The sequence below is a fragment of the Engystomops pustulosus genome, chromosome 8 (assembly GCF_040894005.1).
Source record: "Engystomops pustulosus chromosome 8, aEngPut4.maternal, whole genome shotgun sequence".
NCBI lineage: Eukaryota > Metazoa > Chordata > Amphibia > Anura > Leptodactylidae > Engystomops > Engystomops pustulosus.
Genome location: NC_092418.1, coordinates 22352890 through 22366907, shown reverse-complemented (window position 1 = coordinate 22366907; position 14018 = coordinate 22352890). Strand labels below are relative to the sequence as shown.

General features: G+C 47.5%; 1 protein-coding gene across 3 annotated transcripts in view; it reads left to right on the top strand.

Moving 5' to 3' along the window:
- IFT140 (intraflagellar transport 140) overlaps positions 1-11907 on the top strand; it is a 54945-nt gene extending 43038 nt beyond the window's left edge. For all 3 annotated transcript variants that reach the window (XM_072120256.1, XM_072120255.1, XM_072120257.1), the window contains 12 exons: positions 3323-3500; positions 3952-4142; positions 4464-4559; positions 6973-7105; positions 7190-7333; positions 7405-7533; positions 8472-8654; positions 9019-9225; positions 10475-10687; positions 10764-10930; positions 11316-11457; positions 11540-11907. In XM_072120256.1, coding sequence (XP_071976357.1) covers positions 3323-3500; positions 3952-4142; positions 4464-4559; positions 6973-7105; positions 7190-7333; positions 7405-7533; positions 8472-8654; positions 9019-9225; positions 10475-10687; positions 10764-10930; positions 11316-11457; positions 11540-11767 — 2011 coding nt within the window. In that variant the 3' untranslated portion in view covers positions 11768-11907. The remainder of the gene's footprint in view (positions 1-3322; positions 3501-3951; positions 4143-4463; positions 4560-6972; positions 7106-7189; positions 7334-7404; positions 7534-8471; positions 8655-9018; positions 9226-10474; positions 10688-10763; positions 10931-11315; positions 11458-11539) is intronic.
- The last annotated feature ends 2111 nt before the right edge of the window (positions 11908-14018 follow it).

The following is a 14018-nucleotide window of genomic DNA, read 5'->3' as shown; positions in this document are numbered from 1 at the left end:
TAACTCAATACATTCTATGTCATCTTTATCCTCTTCTATGTCTGGGTGGGTGACAACATTCAAGTAATTAGATTTACCCCTTGGCCAACAAGTCTCAGCCAAGCAATGCACCGCAAAAATCAGCGCGTAATATGGCAACAGATTTGTCCTCACATCCATTAGTGTCATGGGCCGACACATGCAGGTCAATGTAACTGAGCTGCACTACCAAGAACATCCACTAAACCCTGTGCGGCACTGCAGTTGTCACCACACGGCCATGGAACAAACAGCTGATTGACACAGGGGGTCATTTGTCAACCCCCCCCCCCCTCTCCCTTCCATCCCCATTTATCATCTGAGGATAGATCGTCAAACACATCCTGACCAAACCCTTTGGGGCAGATTTACTTACCCGGTACATTCGCGATCCAGCGGCGCGTTCTCTGCTCTGGATTCGGGTCCGGCCGGGATTTATGAAGGCAGTTCCTCCGCCGTCCACCAGGTGGCGCTGCTGCGCTGAAAAGCATCGGAACGCGCCCCGGAATACACCGAGCTGGACCAGGTGAAGGTAAGCGCTTCCCAAGCGACACATTTTCGGTTTTTAAATGCGGCGGTTTTTCCGAATACGTTGGGTTTTCGTTCAACCACGCCCCCCGATTTCCGTCGCGTGCATGCCGTCGCCGATGCGCCACAATCTGATCGTGTGCGCCAAAATCCCGGGGCAATTCAGGTACAATCGGCGCAAATCGGAAATATTCAGGTAACACGTCGGGAAAACGCGAATCGGGCCCTTAGTAAATGACCCCCTTTGTGTCAATGTCACAGCGGCCCTGATCAATAAGCCCCATTCAGTGCAATTCTGATCACAGGTTTTTTTTTTCTTGTTTAAAGGTCTATTTCCACCCCTAATGTGAAAAGAATGGAAAAAAACTGGAAAAGATTTGAAGAAAAAGTTTGGACCATTATCAGTCATTAGTAATAAGCCCAAAAGAGGGCGCTATAGAGCTCTGTATTTTTTAGTATTTTTTTTTTTTCTAGCACAACCTTCTGGCAGCTACATTATAGATTTTTCTTTTTACATGTATCAAACGTATCTTTACATGTTAACACGTATCTCATCCAACGTTCAATAATATACAAATTAACAACTTCTTTTTCATAGTTTTATAGTGGTTTTAAACATGAGAATTGGAACTTGACCTCTCCCCGTCCCTTACACCAGTCCTGAAGCGTCTTTTCCCATAACTTTTTCCTGGTGCTGGACCTCTGTTATTCCTCCTGAGTGTTTTCAAATAAATTGACAAGTGGGTGTAAACATTTGCCCTAATGAATGGGCGCGCCCCTCCATTTTTGCTCTGATTGGACAGTTTCTCATAGTACACGGGCACATCCATGTTTATGTATTTCCAGGAGGAATAACAGAGGGACACCAACTACAGAGTCTTCTAAGGAGACGTCATGTAGAATATTCCAGCTGTTACTAAAAGGAGAGCGGAGAGATTCCCTGACAGATTAGAGTCCAGTAGTCACGTAACCTCCGTGTGACGGGGATGGACCCCGCCTCATGGCTGCGTCACAGTGTAGCAGGAAAATGTTATCATGATCTACTAATGTGATGAGTGTCCAGAGGAAGAGCGGGGTACACACCTTATCCTCTGCCACACACCGATCACGGATCAGGCTGTCAATGAGTTAAAGATCCGCACATAGGAAAGTACTATAAGAACCACATGAACATGATCCGTATATAAAGGGTCATTTTTAAAGTGGTGCCTTCAGTTCGAGGTGATAGAGACACCACTGACCCAGAGGAATCTGTCCACAAGTGTGACCCCACAGCACTGCACTGTCGTCACACTGCTGTTCTCTGTGCTCTCTGCAGTCTAAATTAGATATTGTCCCTGGAAATCTGTGTAATCATACTTTTGTGTATGACGTTAGCATTAGTAGCAGGGCTGTAAAATTGGGATTTATATTCCAGGATTGTATCTTCTGCGCTTGGGTCCTCACACTGCTGTGCTCTCTGCAGACAGTAATAGATATTGTCCCTGGAGCTCTATGCAGTCATACCTTTTGTGTATGTTGTTAGCAGCAACAGGTCTGAAAAATTGGGATTTATATTGCAGGATTGTAGCTTCTGCTCTTGGGTCCTCACACTGCTGTTCTCTGTGCTCTCTGCAGACAGTATTAGATATTGTCCCTGGAAATCTGTGTAATCGTACTTTTGTGTATGACGTTAGCAATTGTAGCAGGGCTGTACAATTGGGATTTATATTCCAGGATTGTATCTTCTGCGCTTGGGTCCTCACACTGCTGTGCTCTCTGCAGACAGTAATAGATATTGTCCCTGGAGCTCTATGCAGTCATACCTTTTGTGTATGTTGTTAGCAGCAACAGGTCTGAAAAATTGGGATTTATATTGCAGGATTGTAGCTTCTGCTCTTGGGTCCTCTCACTGCTGGGCTTTGTGCTCTTATCATTGAGCTATAATTCCGGGTCCCCCCTCTGCTCTTCCCAAAGGCTTTCAGTTTTTAGCTGGTGACAGGTTCCAGTAGCCTATACTATGCTGATTTTAAAAATGCCAGCAATGTCAGTATTCTGAATCATGTCAGTACTTTATATAAGTTTATTTCACATTACCTGGCTCCTTTCCAGTAGCGTGTGGTGAGTCGAGGGGAGGGGGGAGCTGCAGCCTGTGTCTCAGTGTCTTTCAGCTCATTCAGCTCCCTCTGCTCCTCGCCCCCCTCCCGGAGTAGAAGAAGACACTGAGACACAGGATGCAGCTGCTTGGATAAGGGAGATATTAATAGGCTTGATTAAAGTGGTGATGCAATACCACTCTCAGCCTACAAGTAAGAGGGGCGCTGTTCTTCTAATCTTTCTTATTTTTCCAGTGTTTTATAGTTTGACTCTTGATCAGCCGCCCGCCTTCCCCTGTCATCCATGCCCTGTGTTTCTCGCACCCCTCTTGGATTAGAAACAGGAAATCCTCCTCCTGCGGGATGGTGGGAATAGGAAGGTGTTTACTGATGGGAAGGGATTGTGTGTACGTGTTCTCGTGTAGGACCATGTTTGTACTCCATGTCAGGACAAGTCCATAAACACTCAGCGCTCCGTCTATCCGACATCCCGCACATTGACATAATCCCGGGGCCGTGCCAAGATCCAAAGGTCACAAGATAACGCAGCTTTCTGCGGAGATCCTGCGTATCCCTATATGTATAACATGGAGGATCTGACAACAGGAGCCTGGAAAAGTTGTGTGACCACTCCGCGCAGCCACATGGGGTGTCAGCAAATATCTCCTCCAACTTATGTCGTAACTTTTTTTTGCTTTTAGTGAAACAGTCTGGGAAAACATGGCGCGGATGTGTGTCAAGACAAGACGACTGGACGTGGCCAAAGTATGCCTTGGGAAAATGGGGCACGCCCGGGGTGCCAAAGCACTGCGGGAGGCAGAGCAGGAGCCTGAGGTAGAAGCCAGGGTGGCCATGTTGGCCATACAACTTGGAATGCTGGTAGGTTACATATAATTATTGTGGAGATCTTTAAAACATACTAAATATGGCGCCACCTGGTGTTCAGAGTGGATAGTGAGGTGCAGGTCCAGATAATGAGCTCAGTACAGTGGACACACATTCTCAGTCAGCTCGCTCCATGGAAACACTTTGGGCAGCCAATAGGAATAGCTTCTTGTCCTGCTTGTCAGGAAAGGAGCTGATTCTTTGCAGTTCATGAAAGTAGAGCTAAGACGCTAAAAACTTTGGTAAACTTTTGCCGTGTCCCCAGGTTATCATTATGATGTCGGTGAAGGTCTAATATTTATACAGGTGGATGGAGTTGGAAGCACAAAGCTCCGTTCGTTGTGTAGTGGCGGAGCAGGGGAACTGCAACTCTGCTCCTTTACACTTGAATGGGAAGTGAGCAGTAATTTCCCGGATGATTGTTTGCATCTCTTCACTTCCGCAGGAAGACGCAGAACAGCTCTACAAAAGCTGCAAACGTTACGACCTTCTGAATAAGCTGTACCAGGCCTGGGGTCAGTGGGAGAAGGCGATGGAGACTGCGGAGAACCACGACCGAGTCCACCTGAGAGCCACCTACTACCACTATGCAAAGCACTTAGAGGCTACAGGAGACCGTAATGCATCACTCACCTAGTAAGTGCACCTGCACACTCATACATTGGGGCACATTTACTTACCCGGCCAACGGAGTTCACCCGAACTGCATTGTCTGTGTATAAATCCGATCGAGTGCGACACAATCCCCTTCTAAATCCCTGTCCTAGCAACGCACATCCCGAAAAACATGAACAGTCCAACGGAAATGCGATCCACGGACCCTTAGTAAATAAGCCCCAATGTATCCACCCACACACTAGGATCTTACTAAATGATGTCCCTTTAATTAATTCTGCGTATATGATGGATGTAAAGAACTATAGATGTCACTGAACCATTGGTTTCGGTCTTCCTTAGTTTTGAGAAGTCGGACACCCACCGCTTTGAGATTCCAAGGATGCTCCTGGATAACCCGCAGAACCTGGAGACCTACATCAATAACAAGAAAGACAAGTAAGATGATCAACACGGAAGGACTTAATATGAAATCTGGGCTCAGGGCCTCTTCAAGGGGAGACACACTCCATGGAAGAAGCTCTACTTGTACATGACCTCATATTTCACGTTATACAGTGAAGATCTCTACTATTATTTGGATACCTTGGTTGGGACATGTTCTTAGTTGGGTTTTTTGGACTTGCCTTGACACTTGTATATTTCCCTCTGCACATCTGTTGTGTATAAATGTTTCCTCCATTTGCAATATACACTCACCGGCCACTTTATTAGGTACACCTGTCCAACTGCTCGTTAACACTTAATTTCTAATCAGCCAATCACATGGCGGCAACTCAGTGCATTTAGGCATGTAGACATGGTCAAGACAATCTCCTGCAGTTCAAACCGAGCATCAGTATGGGGAAGAAAGGTGATTTGAGTGCCTTTGAACGTGGCATGGTTGTTGGTGCCAGAAGGGCTGGTCTGAGTATTTCAGAAACTGCTGATCTACTGGGATTTTCACGCACAACCATCTCTAGGGTTTATAGAGAATGGTCCGAAAAAGAAAAAACATCCAGTGAGCGGCAGTTCTGTGGGCGGAAATGCCTTATTGATGCCAGAGGTCAGAGGAGAATGGGCAGACTGGTTCGAGCTGATAGAAAGGCAACAGTGACTCAAATCACCACCTGTTACAACCAAGGTAGGCAGAAGAGCATCTCTGAACGCACAGTACGTCCAACTTTGAGGCAGATGGGCTACAGCAGCAGAAGACCACACCGGGTGCCACTCCTTTCAGCTAAGAACAGGAAACTGAGGCTACAATTTGCACAAGCTCATCGGAATTGGACAGTAGAAGATTGGAAAAACGTTGCCTGGTCTGATGAGTCTCGATTTCTGCTGCGACATTCGGATGGTAGGGTCAGAATTTGGCGTCAACAACATGAAAGCATGGATCCATCCTGCCTTGTATCAACGGTTCAGGCTGGTGGTGGTGGTGTCATGGTGTGGGGAATATTTTCTTGGCACTCTTTGGGCCCCTTGGTACAACGCCACAGCCTACCTGAGTATTGTTGCTGACCATGTCCATCCCTTTATGAGCACAATGTACCCTGTAACATCTGATGGCTACTTTCAGCAGGATAATGCGCCATGTCATAAAGCTGGAATCATCTCAGACTGGTTTCTTGAACATGACAATGAGGTCACTGGACTCAAATGGCCTCCACAGTCTCCAGATCTCAATCCAATAGAGCATCTTTGGGATGTGGCGGAACGGGAGATTCGCATCATGGATGTGCAGCCGACAAATCTGCGGCAACTGTGTGATGCCATCATGTCAATATGCCCAAAATCTCTGAGGAGCTTCCAGCACCTTGTTGTATCTATGCCACGAAGAATTGAGGCAGTTCTGAAGGCAAAAGGGGGTCCAACCCGTTACTAGCATGGTGTACCTAATAAAGTGGCCAGTGAGTGTATATGTAGAATATGCGCATACAGCAAATCTATCCATAGGCCCCAAATTTGAGCACCAAAAATTGCACCCTACACTAACCACCCCATCTTAAAGGGAATCTGTCACCAGATTATACTCCATTAAACTACTAGGCCCCGAGGTTGGGTGTGAAATGTACATTCTATAATTCCCTTTTTTATGCTTACCTATAAAACGTCTCCTCCAAATTTATGTGAAAATGAGCAGAGAAGAGTCATAGGTGAATCTAGTTTACAGGCTGCAGGGGGAGCACCCTTTAAAACACTCTTTGTCAGGTTCTTTAGCACCTAGAAACATGCTTCTGGTGTCATATTAAAGGTAAGAACTTCATTTGTCAGATCACTCCTGGACTTCTGGTTCTTTTATCTACAGAACCAAATATAACAGGGAGTTGTGAGCTGCAGATAAAGATCCCGTTCCCCCTTTTTTTTAATTTAACTGCCTGTATCTCTGGTTCTTTAGATCACAGAACCACATGTCTGATGCTGTCTAAAAGATGAGATTCTTATCTTTTAAAAAGGGATAGAATCGCATATAGAAGCATCTGAAGTTATTCCAAACTTGAGGCAAAATATGACTCTTCCCTGCTCAAGTGAGATTTTACATATAAAAAGGATTCTAGAAAGGACATTTCATCCCCTACCTGAGGGAATAAGTAGTTTAATGAGGCAAATTCTGGTGCCAGGTTCCCTTTAAGAGCATCTTACCTTTCACATCTACTTACACCAGGGACATGGAATTATCCTGGTCCTTGAAAACTACCTTGGATTGGGTTGGATCTCTGTAAGTCTTCCTTTAGTGCAGGTGGTCGGTCTCGTACTTGTTGTTCTCAAATTAGTATTGGGTCATTCTAGTAGCGGGAGTACAAAGTCCACATTGATGCTTGACTTGTAACATTGTGACCCAGTGGATTTTTTCCCTGTCCCGCTCATACAGGATTCTCTGGAAGTGGTGGGCTCAGTACCTGGAGAGTCAGTCAGACCTGGATACTGCGCTGAAGTATTACGAGCTGGCGCAAGACTACCTGTCCCTGGTGCGAGTGCATTGCTTCCTGCGCAACATTCAGAAGGTATGTGGCGGTATTATGTATGTAGAGTTTTCCTTACGTACAGGTTATCTGCAGACAAGGAATAATAGCTGCTTTATTTTCCAGGCGGCAGAAATAGCCAATGAGACTGGAAACCTGGCGGCATCCTACCACCTGGCACGTCAGTATGAGAGCCAAGGGGATCTGAAGCAGGCGGTGCATTTCTATACCAGGGCCCAGGCGTATAATAACGCCATCAGGCTGTGCAAGGTAGGTACATACACTTATTACCGCGCTATCCAGTGATATCAGCCGTCACCATGATATTTCTTCCCATACAGGAGAATAATCTGGATGACCAGCTCATGAACCTGGCATTGCTGAGCACCCCTGAAGACATGATGGACGCCGCTCGCTATTATGAAGAGAAGGCAGAGCAGATGGATAGAGCCGTCATGTTATACCACAAGGTAGAAGGGATGAGAAGCATCTGCTAAAATTATATTCTTGTAACCAAGAGCTTTCATTTACACCGGTCCAATTTACATTACCCACCAGCCTGTGGGCCTTTACTTTCTGATCCGGTGATGTATTAGTCTGCAGTTCATCTCTATACATTCCTATAGTGCTGCTTAAAGGACCAGATTTTAAAATATTAAACTACGAGCCCCCTCAGGTAGGTTATGAAATGTACTTTCTAGAATTCCCTCTTTTCATGTGCAAATGAGTCATATTTGTCAGAGATGAGTCAAGTTTAGAGACTGTAGGTAAAGTTAGTTCACACAATCCTATCTTCCATTCTATAGCACCTAGAGACATGTTTTTAAAGATAAGAATATCATCTTTCACACAGCATCAGACTAGTGGTTCTGTGAGTTACAGAACTAGAGAAAAGGCAGGGATTGGATTTATATCTGCAGTTCACGTTTCCAATTATGTTTTTATTTGCCTGGATCTTCAGTTCTGTGAATCGCAGAACCACAAAAAAAATCTTTTATATGACCCCAGCATTATGTTTCTGGGTGATACAATGAAAGGGACAACTGAACTGACCCCTCACCTGCAGTCACCCTCAACCTGACTCATCTCAGGCAAATATGACTCTTCTCTGCTCATGTTCACATGACTTTGGAAGAGATTTTTGTTTTCAATGGTAAACGTGTGAGATTTCACATCAAAGAGGAAATTCTAGAAAGGCCATTATATGTATATGGGATGCAGTCCTATGGAGATGAGTGGGGCTGCATTACACCTGCCTGACCATTCACATGTTGGTACAAATAGATTGATTGTTGGAGGTGTGACCAGTGTCACCTCTATTGATCAGTCACTTATCAATACTTATCACTCATCCTTTGGATAGGTCATCAAATATTATGTTTTTCCCTTTCTCCTCCCCTCCTTTTAGTCCGGTCATTTGTCCAAGGCTTTGGAGTTGGCCTTCGCTACTGAACAGTTTGGGGCTCTTCAGCTAATAGCGGAGGATCTGGATGAGAAGTCTGATCCGGCTCTCCTCGCTCGCTGCTCTGATTTCTTCATCCAGCACAACCAGTTTGAGAAAGCCGTGGAATTACTATTGGCAGCTAAAAAAGTAAGTTTTTTCCATGTCACCAACACATCACCTGAAGAAATGATGCTGGTCAGGGAAGAAGGGGGCACCATCGATGTGCTTAGTAGATGATTGCACTTTGCTTCTGATTTAAGGTTAAGAGCCCTTCCAGGGGACCATGGACCATGATTCATGGACCATGCACTGCCTGGATTTCTTGGATTGACCACAGTGCAGAGGACAGAACTGCATGGATCATAGTAGGGGCAACAGCATCAAAATGTAATCATAATGGCGCTGCATGTTTAGTGGAGAGCAAGGATTCCTTGAATTTTTTGGTGGGAAAAGACAACTACAGCCTTTGTACAATGCACACGTTCAATGCCTTTATGTATTTGTCCGGCAGTACTATGATGCCTTGCAGCTGTGCCTGGAGCAGAATCTCATCATCACAGAGGACATGGCTGAAAAGATGACCGTATCCAAAAACTCCAAGGAGCTTAGCGAGGAAGCGAGACGGGAACTGCTGGAACGAATTGCTGACTGCTGCATGCGACAAGGGAATTATCACCTTGCAACCAAGAAATATACTCAGGCTGGGAACAAGCTGAAGGTGAGCAGGGAGGCCGGGAACGAGCTGAAGGTGAGCAGGGAGGCCGGAGACGAGCTTAATGGGAGCAGGGAGGCCGGGGACGAGCTGAAGGGGAGCAGGGAGGCCGGGGACGAGCTGAAGGGGAGCAGGGAGGCCGGGGACGAGCTGAAGGGGAGCAGGGAGGCCGGAGACGAGCTTAATGGGAGCAGGGAGGCCGGGGACGAGCTGAAGGGGAGCAGGGAGGCCGGGGACGAGCTGAAGGGGAGCAGGGAGGCCGGGGACGAGCTGAAGGGGAGCAGGGAGGCCGGGGACGAGCTGAAGGGGAGCAGGGAGGCCGGGGACGAGCTGAAGGGGAGCAGGGAGGCCGGGGGCGAGCTGAAGGGGAGCAGGGAGGCCGGGGGCGGGCTGAAGGGGAGCAGGGAGGCCGGGGGCGGGCTGAAGGGGAGCAGGGAGGCCGGGGGCGGGCTGAAGGGGAGCAGGGAGGCCGGGGGCGGGCTGAAGGGGAGCAGGGAGGCCGGGGACGGGCTGAAGGGGAGCAGGGAGGCCGGGGACGGGCTGAAGGGGAGCAGGGAGGCCGGGGACGGGCTGAAGGGGAGCAGGGAGGCCGGGGACGGGCTGAAGGGGAGCAGGGAGGCCGGGGACGGGCTGAAGGGGAGCAGGGAGGCCGGGGACGGGCTGAAGGGGAGCAGGGAGGCCGGGGACGGGCTGAAGGGGAGCAGGGAGGCCGGGGACGGGCTGAAGGGGAGCAGGGAGGCCGGGGACGGGCTGAAGGGGAGCAGGGAGGCCGGGGACGGGCTGAAGGGGAGCAGGGAGGCCGGGGACGGGCTGAAGGGGAGCAGGGAGGCCGGGGACGGGCTGAAGGGGAGCAGGGAGGCCGGGGACGGGCTGAAGGGGAGCAGGGAGGCCGGGGACGGGCTGAAGGGGAGCAGGGAGGCCGGGGACGGGCTGAAGGGGAGCAGGGAGGCCGGGGACGGGCTGAAGGGGAGCAGGGAGGCCGGGGACGGGCTGAAGGGGAGCAGGGAGGCCGGGGACGGGCTGAAGGGGAGCAGGGAGGCCGGGGACGGGCTGAAGGGGAGCAGGGAGGCCGGGGACGGGCTGAAGGGGAGCAGGGAGGCCGGGGACGGGCTGAAGGGGAGCAGGGAGGCCGGGGACGGGCTGAAGGGGAGCAGGGAGGCCGCCATGGAATGACACAGTCCATCCCCAATCCCTGTCCCTGTGACTGGAGGTCTCTCTATATGATTGTGACTTATCACCTGTTCCTTTCTACCAGGCCATGAGATCGTTGTTGAAGTCAGGAGACACTGAGAAGATTGTGTTTTTTGCCGGAGTCTCCCGTCAGAAAGAAATCTACATAATGGCGGCCAATTACCTGCAGTCACTGGACTGGCAGCAAGATCCCAACATTGTCAATAACATCATCATGTTCTACACCAAGGGCAGAGCCCTGGACCTCCTGGCCGGCTTCTATGATTCCTGCGCTCAGGTGAGCGATCTGTACAGAGCGTTTCCATCATTCGACGACCCTCCTGGTCTCTTCCTGACTAAGTGTCTGTTCGCAGGTGGAGATTGATGAATATCAGAATTACGAGAAGGCAATGGGGGCCATGATGGAGGCTTACAAGTGCTTGTCCAAAGCCAAGATGCGGAGCCCAGAAGAGCAAGAAAGACGAATTTCTGACATGCAAAACAAAATTACCCTAGTCAAGAGGTTTATTCAGGCTCGCAGGTAATGTGTACAGGGTTAACAAACATTACTATCATGTTCAGATCTGCCCATTCTTTGGCTCTCAGAGGGTCAAGCTGTGTGCCCCTTATATACTTAAAGGAACATACAGTATAGTGGCAAAATACTCATTCCATATACAGTAGTTTCCTAAAACATCCTGCTGTATAGTGTAACCAGCACCAGGCAAAGCAAAAAGAAGTAACTGTTTGGTGCTTATAGAGAATTTATAGGGACTGCACATGTTTTTTGGGAATACATTATCAGATTTCATCCCCAAATGGAGGTAATCCTCATCCGAGCATTTGCCGTATTATGGATCTGTAATATGAACACTTACCTGTTCAGCATTGCTATGTGTGATCCATTCTGACTCTTGCCATCACAGAACATACTCCGCTGACAAGCAAGAAGCCATCAGACAGTGTGAGCAGCTGCTAGAGGAGCCGGATTTGGAGAGTGCCGTCCGCTTTGGCGACGTGTACGGGTTTCTGGTGGAGCATTACGCGCAGCAGGGAGATTTCCAGAAGGTACGGTAAAGCTCAGTCTCTGCTGTGTACACATACATCTGTCCACCTCCATGCTGACCCATTATACTTCCTTTCTCATCAGGCATACCGGTGCCTAGAAGAAATGAGGTCCAAGATCCCCTCCGTCAATCTCAGTTACTACGTGTCCCAGAGCACAGTGGAGGCCGTGTACCGTGCCCTCTCCATCCCACTCACACACCAGACCACCGAGCACGTCCGACACAACAGCATAGAGGACGGTGAGGAGGTGGAAGAGGAGGCCGACATAGACTTGATGGTTAACCCTTCCCCTGTCACAGATTCATCATGATCTGTGTCCCACACAGGATGTGACAAACACAGATCTGGTAACATAAGAAATGAATCAATGACAGATCGGTATAAAGAAAATGGCGCACTTTACCATAAATCACTAAGGCTATGGCATGCAGTAATAAAATGGCAGACGGTGAGTGCCCTTTATCTGTGTATATTGATTGCCTTTGCACAGAGCTGTGTTTCTTCATGGTATCCTACTACAAGCAAACCATGTGATGGAATCAGACAACCCATGGTTTGGTTGTAGTCGGTTACCATGGAGACATACATAAAACATTCCTACAGCTTTACACAACCCCAAACCTGATAATTGTCTATGTTTGTGCCATTGCATATTCCCCTGTACAGGAATCGGACTCATATGACCGCAGGGCTCTGGTCTGTACTGAAAACCTAGTTCAATGCAGCAGAGACACAACACAGTCATGTGCAAAAGCCCTAATTGTAGCGTCCAAATATCTATCGTAACTTATAGCACCCCGTCTCCCCTCAAGAAAACCACCCGCCTGCTCTTACTTTTTATATATTATTCATGAAAAAGGAGGAACTGAAAAAGTGTGTTTTTCTACAAGTAAATTATTTTTGTCTGTTTTTACATAACTGTACGGTATTGTATTATCATTGTTTTTGGGGGGGAACAAATATGTAGTAAATCTGAGCACAGACTTAGTGATAGATAATACAGATGGTCCCTAATTTAAGCACAACAGACCCCTAGTTACAGATGGACCCCTCCTCCCTCTGTAACCTCTGAAGTCTCTGGATGTTACTTTAGTCTCCGGCTGCAATGATCAGCTGTAAGGCGTCTGTAATGAAGCTTTATGGATAATCCTTGGTCCCATTACAGCACAAAACTTTGAAAATGTAATTGTCACTGTGACAAAAATTGTCTGGAGCCACAATTATAAAATATAGCAGTTCTGACTTACATACAAAATCATCTTAAAGGGGTTCTCCCGAGGATGAAAAACATGGCTGCTGTATAGGATGGAGCTTAGCTGCAATACCACACACTACCTATGGTCAGGTGTGGCACTGTTTTTGGAAGAAAACAGCCATGATTCTTTTTGTACTAAAACTGAGGACAGTCTGTATACTTATAAATACATATTTGTCCATCATGTAGGTTTTTTGTTTTTTTACATAGGATTTGTTTCATGTGATTGATGAGCTGAATTATATTAAAAGCTCGGTGCTGCACAGGTCAAAATTCATTACAATCTGCAGCAAAACCTGCAATGTGTAGGAACCAAGATCCTTATGTATGTACCACAAATACAACAGCTCTGTCCTCCCTTCAGACATCCATGGCATATAATGGGAATATGATGCCATGTGACTGTCCAAAATGATAGGGGTAACCCTTGGCTGAGTGGAGGTCTGACCACAGGGTCTCCTTTATGTAGTTGCAGGTCAGGATAGCAGAGGGCAGTGTTGGGACATCTCCAGGACTCTGAGATAATAGTTGGGAGTGATAGAAAGACCCCAACAATCAGGTTGTTATCCCTCATTATATGAATAGGAGATAACAATCACACCGGGTCTGTAGGGTGACAGGACACCAAATGTCAACCTATGAAGCTAAAGCAGAGGGGCGCAGCACCCACACTGACCATGTATGATCCTCTATCCTACATAGATATCCATTTTAAGTCCCTCTAAATTAAAGGAGTTTCCCCCTCAAAGTGACTACCAGGGGATCTATCAGCTCCAGTAACTAAGGTGTCTCCCAATAACTTGTATGCCAGGAGCCGCCGCCCTGAGTGCGGAGTCGTGAGAAGATGATCCCACTGAGTATTTTTAGCATTTTTTTTGCATGGGATCAGCCCGGCTTATTATAGTGTGTCCTCTGAATGACTCTTCGTCTACCAGTTCCTTTTTCCTTCCCCGGGACTCTTTGTTCAGGATATAGAAATCAGTTCAACAACATGAAAAGGGAAGTTTGGTTTCCTACAGACAGCGAGAATGACTGACACTTACATCCCTGCTTCTAACTAACAGACTGGTCCATATATCAGAGCACCCGAATCATTCCTTATACTCCAGACACAGGTCCTTTGATGCTCCTGGTTGGCAAGATTCATGCAGTATTTCAGTCATCTCTGGCAGAGTAGAAAATTACATGAAGCTTCCATAGACAAAACACTAGGTCTAACCGCCCCCTAGTGGAGCAAAAAGCATTTCACATAGCATTTTTGTATTTCCAAATACACGCATGATCCGTCCGATTATAGAGTATTATA